General features: G+C 34.1%; 2 protein-coding genes across 3 annotated transcripts in view; one reads left to right on the forward strand and one right to left on the reverse strand.

Annotated features, from left to right (window-relative positions):
* The window catches only part of Arl2 (ADP ribosylation factor-like 2), a 39,542-nt gene extending 30,881 nt beyond the window's left edge, over positions 1-8,661 (forward strand). The window contains exons 4-5 of the mRNA XM_090395832.1: positions 2,621-2,701; positions 8,493-8,661. Coding sequence (XP_090251958.1) covers positions 2,621-2,701; positions 8,493-8,627 — 216 coding nt within the window. The 3' untranslated portion in view covers positions 8,628-8,661. The remainder of the gene's footprint in view (positions 1-2,620; positions 2,702-8,492) is intronic.
* Positions 8,662-12,889: 4,228 nt separating this feature from the next.
* LOC150104636 (uncharacterized) overlaps positions 12,890-14,456 on the reverse strand; it is a 65,540-nt gene continuing 63,973 nt past the window's right edge. Inside the window, exon 9 of one of the 2 annotated variants that reach the window (XM_090395834.1) lies at positions 12,890-13,425. In XM_090395834.1, coding sequence (XP_090251960.1) covers positions 12,920-13,425 — 506 coding nt within the window. In that variant the 3' untranslated portion in view covers positions 12,890-12,919. Of the gene's footprint in view, positions 13,429-14,456 lie in introns of both variants that reach the window. The other variant, XM_090395833.1, reaches the window with a different exon arrangement.

The raw sequence follows: 14,456 nt of genomic DNA on the forward strand, positions 1-14,456 counted from the left end.
AAAAGCAGTAATGTGATGTCTTTCTTCTCCGTTGTGTGTTCTGACTGTTGACTGACTCCACTTTTGAACACAAAGAAAATTTATTTTTAACTGCGCCACTCTGCGTTCGCATTTGTATGAACAATGTTGTTGAATCGATCAGCAGCAAATATAATATTACATAATCTAATTCAGATCGAAACTCTCTTTAGACGTTTATCCTTAAATTATATAGCAGTTGTGGTTCTCTAGTCTTATTACTTTCTCATTAAATAGGGTTCCTGCTTAGAACTATTAAATGAGCGGTGCAATGAAATGAAATCAGGCAAGCACAAGATTCAAAACAAATAGAAACATTTAATACATTAACTCATGAAAGTACATTAATCCAAGAAGTTCTAAATGTAAATAATATGATCATGAAATAAACAAGTTCTTATTGAGACAATAATAACTTCACTGTAGAGTACACTGAGCACGGTTAGATTCTTTTACATATAGATTTCTACCCTTCTTATCGTTAAAAGCTTCTAAGCACAAATTTCTTTTTAGACAAGGTTATCTATTCTATGTGCTTCAAATGTTGACTCTGTTTAGCTGTTCAGGATATATAAAGCACACTTCGCTAAATACACACATGCACACACTATGGAATTTCTAAAGTCCTATCAATCATTTACTGTAATTAGTAAATCAGTCACTAACTTATATGACGCTCTCTTGGAACAAGCTTCACGGAATCATACGTTCAGAAATGAATTGTTATTATGGCAATACGCTTCCCTTTTAGTATATTCACAAAAACATAGAAAGGATTTCCTTACCGAAACAATTGGTATACTTTGCCTATTATCACTGGTTCTCGAAAATACTTCTTTGCTTCTTAATAGCTTTCTCTCTCAGCTCACATTAGTACAAAAGAACCTTGGTTTTTAGTACCGGTTTGGTTGGCTCGGAAACACATGCCTCCTTGCTCTAAATTGGCTATCCTTCAGGTTTCCTTGGCAATCCTTGTCATGCCTCTTGTCCTTCACTATTACTGGATGAGGAAACAGAATTCCAGATACGAACAAGAGCCCAAGAAAAGGTAAGTCAAACGACAGAGAGTTCCCCTTGTTTCTTTCACTCGGTTCCACCAGTTCCCGCTTTGTTCTTCTTTCTATATCAACAGTGCATGTCTCTTCTCTCCCATTTTCGCGCCAAAATCCGCCTTGTGGTTTCTCCGTTAACACAGCATAATAACTAGCGCCAAAATGTACTCTGGCGGATAACTTCATAATTTCTCACAGCATTTAATTTCTGTTATACTGGCTAAGTTCTTGGCAATGGTTTACACAAACGGATTAAGTTCCGAGTTTCCGTGCACAGTTTACATAGGATATATACACTCTACAAAGAATTAGCACAAGATAAATAACTAACAACTATTAGAATATATAATTATTTTATAATTATGGAATATACAACAGTAAGTAATAATTTGATATTTATCTGATGTGCAAATTTGGCTCAGAGAATGGCAGACTATGTTAAATCCTGAATGAAACACTATTATAACATAATTCCTTTCATTCAAAATTTAACAGTAACACCTTATTTGCTTGTTTTGAATCACACACGGTTCTGCGAAGTTTTTAAGTTTAGCTTCAGTTGCATCTTCCACGTGAGTGATCTGTGGCCAGAGGGACATCTTGTGTCAAGCTGTGTGAGAGAGTGAGCGAAATGTTGATAGTAATAGGTTATATCATATTAATTCTTCAGTTGCATTTAAGATATCAATGAAGTGTGGCTAGAAAACTAACCTCAGTGATAGTGTTTCTCAGAATCATGTCTGGTTATACTCTTCAACTAGATGATTGAACACATATATCTTAATTGTTGAGCTAGATTTCTGTATTTATCAGTTATTATGTAATCTCAGGAAAATGTCACCTATATTGTAGTTACTATTGCTGCATAAATTTAGAGAAATATTAGAATCATTTTACTTAATTTTAAAGCTTGTTTTCATTGTATTATCAAAATCACATCTCATCTGTTTAGAGGAGTGTTTTCTCACATCATTTGTGATCTGAAGGCTCTTTATAATTGCTGATTTTGTATGTTGATATGTACATTCTTGATTTTTCTCTTTTCTTTGTTGCTCTAATCTTTTACTTATACAGATTCATTTGAATATATTAAATTATTTAAATTAACAGTCATTCATGGTTAAATCCAAGGAAACAAATGTAGTAAAAAGGGAAAGCCTTGGTATCTCAGTACCTGCTAGAATGATCTCTCATATTGGCATTGTGTGTTCAGATTGTTTCGTTTTTGTCTATCAAGTCCTTCACAAGGCTGCAGTTCCTAACATCAGTCTGTTTTTTGACTTAATAGATATCCTTGCAAATCATTAAAAAATTTGAAGATTAATTTGAATTATTTAAGCCAATTATAAAAGTTGTATCAGACCGTAGCTTTCCATCATGCTTTCCTTATACAGAGTAACTTTCTTTTACACTGACTTTTAAAAATAATGTAACTGTTCAGCCTTTAATCTGAAAAAAGATTGATGTTCTTTAAATTAATCTAATTTTCTTTACAGTAGAATTTTTTCTTAAATGCGAAGGAAATCTAAAAAATTCCTCTGTTATTATAGAGGCTTGCTGGAGCAACCTTGCTTGTTTTTGCAAACAAACAAGATCTTCCTGGTGCACTACCTTCTGAGGAAATAAAAGATGTAAGTTTTAAGTAATATATCAGTGTATAAATTTACTTTTTATTTTTGTGCATAAATGGATTTCAGTAGAATTTGATTTTTTTCAAGAAAAAATTTTATACAAATCTGAAAACGATGTTGAAATTTGTAGATGAATTTTATTAATCATTGATGTTGAATTCCTTTGTTAATGAGAACTTTTAACATTAGTTTGTAATTCAACTTTATCTTGCCAGTTCATTCTTCCTTCACTTGTGAAAGATTTTTGTGAGTTATGCTATAAAATAAACTATTTGAGGGAGGGTTGTTTACAAACTGAATTCAGTAAGCAGATATAAAATTTGAAGGTTTTATGACTATGATTTCACTGATTATATAATTGATGTTGGTGTGCAGAAAATTCATTCATAAAAAAAAAAAAAAATTCTGCAAACAGTGAACTATCTTTCAGATGGTTCATTGAAGTGATTATGTAGAACAGTTGATCAAAAAAAAAAAAAAAAAGAAAAAAGCAAGTTGCTGAAAAAGAATTCATCAAACTGCAATTAACTGAGAAGCAGTTTATCAGAAGACAGTAAAAAAAAAAAAAAATCCAATCCTTGAAAAGATATTTCAGTATTTTAAAAAAATAATAATTATTTAATTGATCACTAGTGCAAATTCACAATTTGCGGCGCGATTACATTCATATAGTTATGAATTGAAAAGAAATATCATTAAAACACTGATTAATTGAAATTAACATAGTGACAAAACTTGACATCCATTCTCCTTAGCCCAGAACTCCAATCTATCTAAGTCATCCTGCAAGACTTTGACATCTTCTGCATTCACTATTGCCCTACCCAACTTTGCATCATCAGCGAACAAATGAATTGTTCCACTTAGATCCTTCCCTATATCGTTAATGAACAGATTAAACAGCAGTGGTCCAAGAACAGAACCCTGCGGCACACCACTAGTCACAGGCCGTCTTTTGGACTCTCCTGAATAAACTACTCTTTGACATCTTCTCCATTCACTACCAACCTACCCAACTTTGCATCATCAGCGAACAAATGAATTGTTCCACTGTAGATCCATTCCCTATATCGTTAATGAACAGATTAAACAGCATGTGGTATCCAAGAACAGAACGCCTGCCGGTCACACCACTAGTCACAGGCCGTCTTCCCTTGGACTCTACTCCTGAATAAACTACTCTTTGATATCTCTCCATCAACCAACCACCTATCCATCTCACCAACCCTGTATCCATTCCCATATGTTGTAGTTTACGGATTAGTATTCCATGTGGTATCCTGTCAAACGCCTTTGCCAGGTCCAGCAGTATCACTGTAAATCCATTTCCCTTATCCAGTTCAGCCGTCACCTTGTTATAAAACTTGAGCAAGTTACTGAAGCATGATCTACCCTTCACAAAGCCATGCTGTACATTATCTCGTTTTCATCAATCCATTCCTGTATTTTTCCCTTGACCACTTTCTCTAAGACCTTGACAACGACTCCTGATATGCTGATCGGTCGGTAATTTGCAACCGTAGTCTTGGATCCTCCTTTATGCGGTGAAACTATTTTCCCCTCTTCCCACACCTTCGGGACTAAGCTAGACCTGAGGTTCAGATTAAACAACCTGGTAAAGGGCATTGATAATTCTTTAGCCGCTTCACGCAAGACCCGTGCTGGTATACCATCCAATCCCACAGATGTGTTCACATTAAGGTTCTGTAATAAACTAGTCACCTCCACTTCACTCATCACTATTCCCGAATAAACTAATGGTTCCTTCACTTTTTCAATGTCACCACCTGGATGATATGCTTTTGCAAAGTGCGCGCTCAGTAACTCCACTATATCGACTGATTTAGTGACCTCCTTACCATCGTCATTCCTTAAAATCATTTTGCCATGTACAGTTTTTTTCTTGCTTGCAGCATATTGAAAGAACTGTTTTGGATTCTCTTTTGCTTGCAAAGCTAGTTTCCTTTCATAATCCGCTTTTGCTTTTTTTACCACACTCGTTACCTTTCTGGCCTGCACTTTATACCGTTCGTGTGCCTGCAGGTCACCCCTTTCTTTAAATTCCCTCCACAGTTGTTTCTTTTTTTGCAGCTCAAGCTTAATGGTGTTATTCATCCATTTAACTCCTACTTGTTTTACTATTCGGACCCTAGGTATACAATCAGCCATTACCTCCTGTAAATGCTCCTTGACCACGTCCCATGCTCTATCGACGTCCAGCCCTTGCAGTTGTACATGCCATGGCACTGATCCAAGCAATCTCCTAAGCTTGTCATACTTGCCAGCACGGTAATTTCACATATACCCTGTCTTAATCGAAAATTCCACACCTTTAGCCACCTCCCAGGTCAAGACCTTATGATCACTCTCACCAATAGGTGGCAACATGGTCATATTCATTACAGTCAAATTCTCAGATGCTATTACCAGGTCAAGCACTCTCACACCCCTAGTATTTTCATTTACATGCTGTCTCAGATAGTTATCCCTTAATAATTGAATAAAATCCTTTTCCTTTCTCACATGTGTCCTCTCCTCCTTCCAATCAATGTTACCATAGTTGAAATCCCCCATAATAATTACCCTCCTTCCACTCATTTCATCAATTTCCCTATGCATTCTATCTCCACCATCTATTCCATCACCTTGTCTATAGCAGCACCCAACTGTATATTTTATTCTGCCAGTCTCAATCTCACACCAAATAGCCTCAAATGAGCTCCTTTCACTATCCTGCGATACAACTTCAATTCTCCTTGGCTGCAGTTCATCAGCTATCATCAATAATACCCCTCCCCCCATTTTATTCTCTCTGTCCCTCCTAAACACACTATAACCTACACATTCTATCCCACTAACTATATCTTCTTCCGTCAGCCATGTTTCACTAATGCCAATAACCTGTGGCCAGGAAGAGCCAATCAAGGCCAAAAATTCTTCCTTCTTGTTCCTAATACTCCTGGCATTAGTATACATGAAATGCAGTGATCCCTTAGTCCCACCCCTATATTGATACGTTATTCTAGGGGTATTTCAGGCGAGAGATCATTTGTAGGCTTGTGGAACAGGATTTTAGGCCATTGTGAATGGTTACAATAATATAGAACTCATGGCAAATTAATAATAAAAGGACTCCAGTAAAATTAATACATTCCCTAACAGTTAAATTTTATATTTTTCACCACAAGAGGTCAATTATGCTTGGGAAGTTAATTGTTTCAATTAACTTCCCTAGCATCATTGACCTCTTTTTGCTTTTTGTAGTGCATTGATGCATATTCTTCTGAAAGTGATCTTTGATATGAAGAATGAAACATATACTTTAATTTTAAATAAATTATTTAACTCAAAACAATAGTTTCGTCTATAAATTTAGTATAATGAGTGCTGCTCATTATTCATTCATGCATACCAGATAAGTTTGATTCTGGTTTGCCATCTAGATGTTTTTTTTTTTTTTTCAGTTAATTCCTTAATTAGTAGTTGGGTTTTTCCCTTTTTGAAATTTAGTTTTTACCCATGCAACTCAGAGAAATGAAACATATTTAGATAGTGCTCTAACACTGTCTAAAGTGTTAGCTCCATTTTTCTGAATTACAGAGCTTTTCTCTTCAAGTTTCAAAGAGAAAACCCTAATCACAAAGATGAGCTAACACATCAGTTAATTTAAAAAAAAAAAAAGAAGTCCTACAAAAATATCTAGGTTGGCAACTTGAATTGGATAAGAAATGTTGTCACAAGACTATCAGTCAAAATAGACGCATTTAAGAGTAAACTAAGTATTTAGTTTACTTTTCATTACTTGGCTATAAGTTTATTAATTAGTTCTTCATAATTTTCAGCTTTACCGTTGTCCAAAAAAACCTGTATTGGCTTCTGAAATTTTCATAAATCTTGCAGTCAGTCAGGCTGAATGCTGGTCCTGTTTTTTGTCAACTACTTTTAACCAAGTTTTTTTTAATGTGTCTCAACCTGATATAAAATTTTTTCAAAGCCATATGTTTATGAAAGAACAAATGTTTTGGAGTAATTCTGCCTATTAACATCATTAGTTATTTTAACCTTTATTCAAAAGGTTGTGAACCTGTATTACACACTAGTACCATGAGTGGCTAAGTGTTAAATAATCTCGAAACTCTAAGATCCACTTTTTTTCAAGCCATCTCTGGCTTACAAAACAGAGTGGTAGTTTCTTACTGTAGAAACATTTTGAACCCTGAAGCAGGTCAAAACAGGTTGAAAATCTTTTTATTGGGGATAGGGGGAGAAATGGGGAATCAAAAAGTGATGGTGGTTATAATTTTTCATCTGTAACTTCTTTCATATTGTGCAGATTAAAATAAAATGTTTAGGACATGTACAGGGAGCAGTGATCCCAAGATGACAGCCAATTTTTGTCATAATCTTCTGATGAAGTAATTGCATTATACTCATTGGCTTGTACACCATGATATAACTTTTGATATGCTCTTCACAATTTAACAAATTAAATTACATTAATTTGTTATAGCTGTCAAGATAATTTATGAGAAAATAATGCAATTATCAGCATGTATAATTGCATTATAATTTAATTTAATCCTCATTATAATTTAATCCTCAGTATAATTTAAAAATTTGCTTGAAAGATAATCTTTAACTGTTAGAAATGTTTAACTAATACTCCTCAGAATGTTGGTTTTCTTTCTTCAAAATAAATTCGATATTATTACCAAATTAGGTTAAGAATAGTTAATACAGCAACTAAAACTGAAATTTAAAATCGGAAACCTGTTCCTGATATTATAACAATATTTTAACTATTTACAATAAGTTCAGTTATTTAGTCATTGGTTTAAGCCAATACAAAGTGCACTTTGGTCAGCTAAGTACCAAATTGCACTCCCTTGTTTGTTCAGTACATGCCAATGTGGTAGCATCAGGTCAGAAGTCCTGATCAGTTCTTTGGATTCCTTAAAGGCTATGTGAAAGTCTCCTTTCAGTTAGTTTTGATCCTTAATCGATAGTATCTTGAATACACACCCCATACATGATAAAATAAGTTCAAAAATTGGTAAGGTTTTAGGTTCAGCAGTAATGTTTTATGGACAGATTGACATACTTGGGGGGGGGGGATGAAGCCCCCCCAGTATGGCAATAAAGGTCGAAACCTAGTATGTCAATAAAGGTCTGGGTAGTGACCCTTCCCTTAGCTCCCACTGACATGGGAACCAGACCCTGAGATGCCAAGGTTGAATATATAAGATGTTGACTTCACATCAATTGCTTTTTCTCATAATGCAAAGCACACTTCCTTCCAGAAGTGTATATTTGCTATGAATTATGACCTGCATTTATTCAACATTGATATCTTCCTGTGTATTGCTTCCACTGAAGAAATCTCAGAAGTTAAAATCAGTCTGGATAGTGACTCTTCCCATAATGCATAGCAATATATATATACTTCTGAAAAAAAGTGTTTTTTGCATTATGAGATGCTAAGGCAGTGGTCGCTGTTTACAACTAGCCTATTCATGAAAGGACTTCGTGCACATCTTACACTTGTATAAAGGATTAAAAATAATATAATTTCTTGTTAGATACAATTTACTTGGTTTGTACTGCTTGCTTACTGTAGTGTTTTTCCAGTCCCAATTAATTACAGTATGTAAATACCCACTATAATTAGCCATTCAAAAGTTTTCAGTTTGCATCCTTTTTTTTATTATCTAATAATATCTATAATAAGTTAGAAAAATATTTATATCCAGTAAAGAATATTATCATTTCAGAAATAAACTGTCTCTTACAGGTATTAGAACTAGAAGAAATCAAATCCCATCACTGGCGTATAATTCCATGTAGTGCTATGACAGGAGAAAATTTACTAATTGGAGTGGATTGGATATTAGATGACATAGCAGCTAGAATATTTACTTTGGAATGAACAGTGTATAATAAAATGCATGTTTTTAAACATGTTTTCTGAGGATATTATTTTCCTGAAATGTTTAGTTTTACATAGTCACAAAATAATGTCATGGATTATCTGATCAAATAATATAAATTAAAAACAATAACTAGTCAATATTATGTATATGAATCCTTTTCCTCATGTAAGATTTTCATTATAAAGTGTCTTGTATGATGTCTTTCATATTTATTAAATATATTTTCCGTGGAAATTTGATTATTAATACTTTTGCCAATCAGTTAGGAACTTTTGTAATGAGCTAGTCAGCTGCAGAGTCAAACATATAAATATTATCAAAGAAAAAAAATAGTTTGAAAATAATAATCAAACCTAGAGATCCATTGGACAGTCTTTGAAGGAAACACTGATTGATTCGTCCAGAGAAACATGTAGTGGAGCTGACTGCAAGGTTAAAAAATCAGAACTCTGTGCCATGGACTCAGGAAGTTAAAGCCAATCCTAGAAAATAAGAGAGCATATTGATGGCTCTTAGCAAGTAAGTCAGTCAGCATGTGCTCTCATAGAATAAAGATAGAAATGTAAGAAAGCAAGCAGGACGTAAAAGTGGCTACAAAAAAATCAGGGGAATCTAAATGATAGTGTTGTGAAGGCTGTTGAGAAAACTTAGAATGGAAGATAAAGCTCTGTAAAAGAAATCAGATGATAAAGATGACATTAAAATGAACATTAAAGATATCCTAGTTGTTTGGAGTAATTACTTTGAAAGATTGTTAAATGATAAGAAGTAACAAAAAAAAAATTTATGAAAGAGGAATGCAGTCAGACGTATATATATCATTAAGGTAGGAAAAGCCATCATAATATCTGAAGTGCAGAACGGCAGCTGGAGAATATTATGTTGGAGTAGATATCATATACTCCAGCTATCTGACTAGAAATGCTCACATATGGTATTATAAAACTTCTACATTGGCTGCACTGCATAATTCAAAAGATTGAATTCTAGATGATTGCAGCATAGCTCATATAGTACTCATCTGTAAAAAAATAGAAATAAAATAATGTTGAGAATTAGAGCAATTTACAGCTAAGATACATGCAAGGTTCAGGTCACATAACAGACCTGTAAGGCATATGACAAGGTGCAAAGCTGTTCAAAACAAGTATATGAGGTTATCAAGCAAAATGCAGTTTATATATTTAAATTGTAAGTCAGCTTAGAATTGAAGGAAGTACAGGAGGGAAGGTTTGATGTGAAATCAGGTGTAAGACAAGTGCACGTTGTATCCACTGTTATTCATCATCTGTATGGATCATATTAAAAAGGAAAGTGGTATTAACTTCATATCAAAATTGGAGGCATTAATCTCTGCTCTTTACTTTATGCAGATGTAAATCCAGCACACTAAAAGTGAATAATAGCTGTAACAAATTAACTTGAAAAATTGGCACTTTAAAGACAACTATTGAGTTAGGAACTTTTGTAATCAAATTTGAAAATAGGCAAGAACTTGAAAACATCAGCTGCACCTTGATTGGGGAAGCTATTGAACAAACATAACATTAACTATTTAGGAACAATTTTTAGTGAACATTGTAAGTTAAATATAAAATAGATAACAGAAGAGGTAAAGCTAATTGATTTTTTTTTTTGTGAGGAATAAGTAGCTTTACACAAAATAAGAGAAATTAGTCAAATCACTAAACTAGCTGTATACAAAAGTGCATTCAAAGTCTTTGCATTTTACATTATAGATCTTAGCAGTAAAATTGTTGATCAAAGACTTGGGACCACAGATGATAGTTCTGAAGAAAAATTAGGGAAGTAGTCCCAAGTCTTTGATCAACAATTTTACTGCTAAGATCTATAATGTAAAATGCAAAGACTTTGAATTCATGTTTGTGGAAAGTATACTCCTGCAGCAATCCTACAGGACAAACATACAGTAGTGATAAATGGGAATTTTGGCCCATTCTTCCTGTAGGCATGTAATGAGGTCCTGGAATGTTGTGGGGTAGATCCCTTTACTTCACCCAACACTCCAGTTCATCCCACAGAAGTTTAATAGGGTTGAGATCAGGGCTCTGAAGGCCATTCAGATGTGGTGATATTCATGTTCACAAACCATGCAGTTATAGCAGCAACCTAATGAGATGGTGCATTGTCTTGCTGAAAGAGACAATGGTCAGGTCTGTAGAAATGCCACAAAGGAGGAAGCATTGCCTTGTCAAGAATGTTCAGATACCTCTCAAAGTTCATTATGATTGACATTACAAATCTGTTTTGTAGTGCCAAGAAGAATGAATTCCAAGAGATCTGAGGCCAAAGCAGGACCATACCATCACAATGCTACCTCCAAATTTCATGGTTAGCGTTTTGCACTCTGTTAAGAGACATTCACCAGGCATGGTCATACCCACACTGGTCCATCTGGTTTATAGAGGGTTTAGCGTGATTTGTCACTCCATAACAGAGCATTTCAAGCTTCAACGTCCCACTGTACACGCTCCTTGCACCACTGAAGACGATGCTGCATGTTCAGGTAATATGAGGTTTGCATATTGCAGTCCTACCATTGAAACCCATGTTTAAGCTTCAGTTCTGAATGCTTTGTGCAGATTAGTGTTCCAGTTGAACAGAACTCAAAGTGTCAGCTCACGAATGGTACTTTTTACATATTGTCCTTCATAGCACCCTATGGTGGCATTCATTGAGTGGCAGGTCCTTCACTGTAGGTAGCACTTGCAGTTAACCCTGCACTTCCATCTCAGTATGGTATTACTGATTATTGACTTGGGATGGCCCAATTTGCTGAACAGAGAGGCCTGCAACATGGTATCCTATCAATTTGCCTCTTTCAAACTCCATCAGTTCCATTCTTGTAACCATTTCACCTGTACACAGTTGCACTGACTTGGGAGCATCATATTCCTCCAATTTATACCAGCTACAAACACGTAACTCGTTACATGGCATGATTCACTTTACTCACGGGGCTGTCCATTTACTTCTTTCCAAGCAGTGTATATCAGTAATTTGATAATTAAGATGAAAGTTTGAAGTTATATATTAAATTTAAATATGAGAATACTTCATGATATTGTTTACAGAACTGAATTGAAACCCAAGTTGTAACTATACTGGTTGAATTAAACTGACAAGGATTTTCTTTATAGCATAATTTTTGGCCAAGTTTTATGTTCATCTTCATTGAACATAAGGTTAAGAAGTAAGAATAAAATGTTCCACTTATACAACAATGATGTATTGTATTTGCAATTACAGATGTTTTCTTTGAACTACCATTAGTTCATTAGACTGAAGCTAAGAAAGATTAATAACCTGATAGGGGGTTGAAGGTATTAATCACTTGCAAAACTAGAAAATCTTATATTTAAAATCTTATAGATGCAGTTATTGCTGTTTGTAAGTTTGGTCACTGAATAAGAGCTTCATTAAAGATTACTTCTATGAAAGATATTTGTCTAAAAAACTGGCTTCTCACTAGTGTTATACAGTAGATAAACCATGTAGTACATGTTTAATTAACAGCCATAATGCACTCACCTTATGAACTTAACTACCAGTTAGGTAGTTAAGTTCATAAGGTGAGTGCATATTATCAGAACTGAAAAGTGCAGTGATATATAAAGTATTTGGGATCATTGTGGTGATATGTAAAATACTTGAGGTCATTGCACCTCTAGTGACTGGGTCATCCTTTGTGGATGATCTAGTCACAACATTAGTCACATAACTATATGTTGATGAAATTACTTTGTCATGATCCTACTCAAGTTGGTTCCATCTAATATGATTCCCCTCCAAATAAAGTATTTGGGATCATTGTGGTGATATGTAAAATACTTGAGGTCATTGCACCTCTTGTGACTGGATCATCCTTTGTGGATGATCTAGTCACAACATTAGTCACATAACTATGTTGATGAAATTACTTTGTCATGATCCTACTCAAGTTGGTTCCATCTAATCTGATTCCCCTCCAAAAGAGCTGGAGGATTATTTTTTGTTCATATGGAAATGATTTCATGATGTTGGTTAATGGATAACAGATGGGTTTAAGTTTACTTCAGTGGAGGTGGGGATCAAGTAAAGCATTATTTCATTTGCATTTTATTTAGATATATAATGTATTGTCATGTCTTTCATTCTTCTTGAGAGTGCATGTTAGGAATTTTAGCATAGTACTGTCAGTGCTAAAGTATTTAATTTTCAAGCTTTATGCATATGCATATATTTATTGTATTCTAGATGAGGCATAATGTTTACAAAACTTAAAAAATCAGAATGAACAAACAATGCATCGTATTGGTTGAGATGAAGTTGAATCTGCTGTTACATATGGCATTTCCAATCTACTATCGTAAGCCATAAATCGAATCTGGTCTGTTCCGTCTTGCGTTTGCAAACAAATGAACTCATTTGGCGTATCTTTGTTAGCTCCCACAGCTAAAACACCTTCATAGACTTCAGCCCAGTTTTCTGGACAGTATCTTTTTCCAGGGAACATTTGGATAGTTTGTTTTTTGGTTATTTTGCATACAGCACATATTACACTTGTCATCAGTGATCTGCCATAGGTGACATACCATATTCCAGCAAGTGAAGAGCGAATATCTGCTCCTTTTGAAGAAACTAAATTAGGATCTTGCGGAAGACACTGGTAATTCATTCCTGCTCCATTTGGGCCAACACCACCATATCCACTATAAAGTAGTTCAGAATTGTTGGACTTACAAGTTGAGTTTCCCCAGAGGATGTAGGATGCGCCTCGTGCTTCTTCTTCCACTGCTGATAGTTTGAAAATACAAGTTATTGGTTTAGAGACTAAAAATTACATTAAAACTAAAAAAAAAATAATAATTATGCTATACCCTTAATGAAATGATTGCTATCATTATTATTGATGATTTTAGCATATTACTTGTATAGTTTTTAATTTGTAGATATTTTTATCTTGAAAGGACAGTGATCATTTTTACACACTTAAACCACATAAATAATTTAATAATCAGCCTAATTTTACCGAGCTTTAATATTCAAAATTTGTATTTCTTATACCTAGTGGTATAAGAGTTTGAAAACGCGATCAAATCCCTCTGATAGGAAAAATTTTGAATAGTTTGAAACTAAGATGTCATTCCACCTTATCAAGGAATTTTATAAAAGTTCATTGTCTTGTGAAAAACAAGCACCGATTAATGATTAATGATATGTGGGAAGGGCAGTTTGGTAGAATTTCAGCTTCTCTCATTTTTGTATAATGTCACTGATTTTTAAGAACTTAGAACTTTGGTTTCATATATAACCTTAGGATTAGATTTTCCTTCCATATTTCATGCTCTATGTCATATAATTGTAAGCCTGGTAGTTTTAATCCTGAAATTTTTGTAGCTAGAATCCATTCACAATTATTCAGTCTTTGAGTTAGTGCAAGCAAAAAATACTAATATTTTCTAAAGTTTTCTGATTGCTAAACTATTATGAGTGAACATTCTTCTCAACACTTTACAAGACGTGATTCTAGCCAATTTTCATGTCTTAAATCAATAAGAAATGGTCATGTGATTAGTGTGTTGTGATAGGATGTCTAACAGCGGCAGCTTGTTAGTGACTTGTAATGGATATTTTTTACTTGTAATGGTAACTAAATATGCACATTAACATTAATAACTTGTTTATAAATGCTAAGATGATGAATTTTTTTAAAATCTTTTTAAATAAATTTATATTTTAAGGTGACTTACCAAGAGATTAGCAAAGATTTATTTTTATTACTCAGAGAAAAGGGGTGCTTAAGGGTCAAAGCTGTATAACTG

The sequence above is a fragment of the Typopeltis vanoorti genome, chromosome 7 (assembly GCF_054136105.1).
Source record: "Typopeltis vanoorti isolate ZY-2024b chromosome 7, IOZ_Tvanoo_1.0, whole genome shotgun sequence".
NCBI lineage: Eukaryota > Metazoa > Arthropoda > Arachnida > Uropygi > Thelyphonidae > Typopeltis > Typopeltis vanoorti.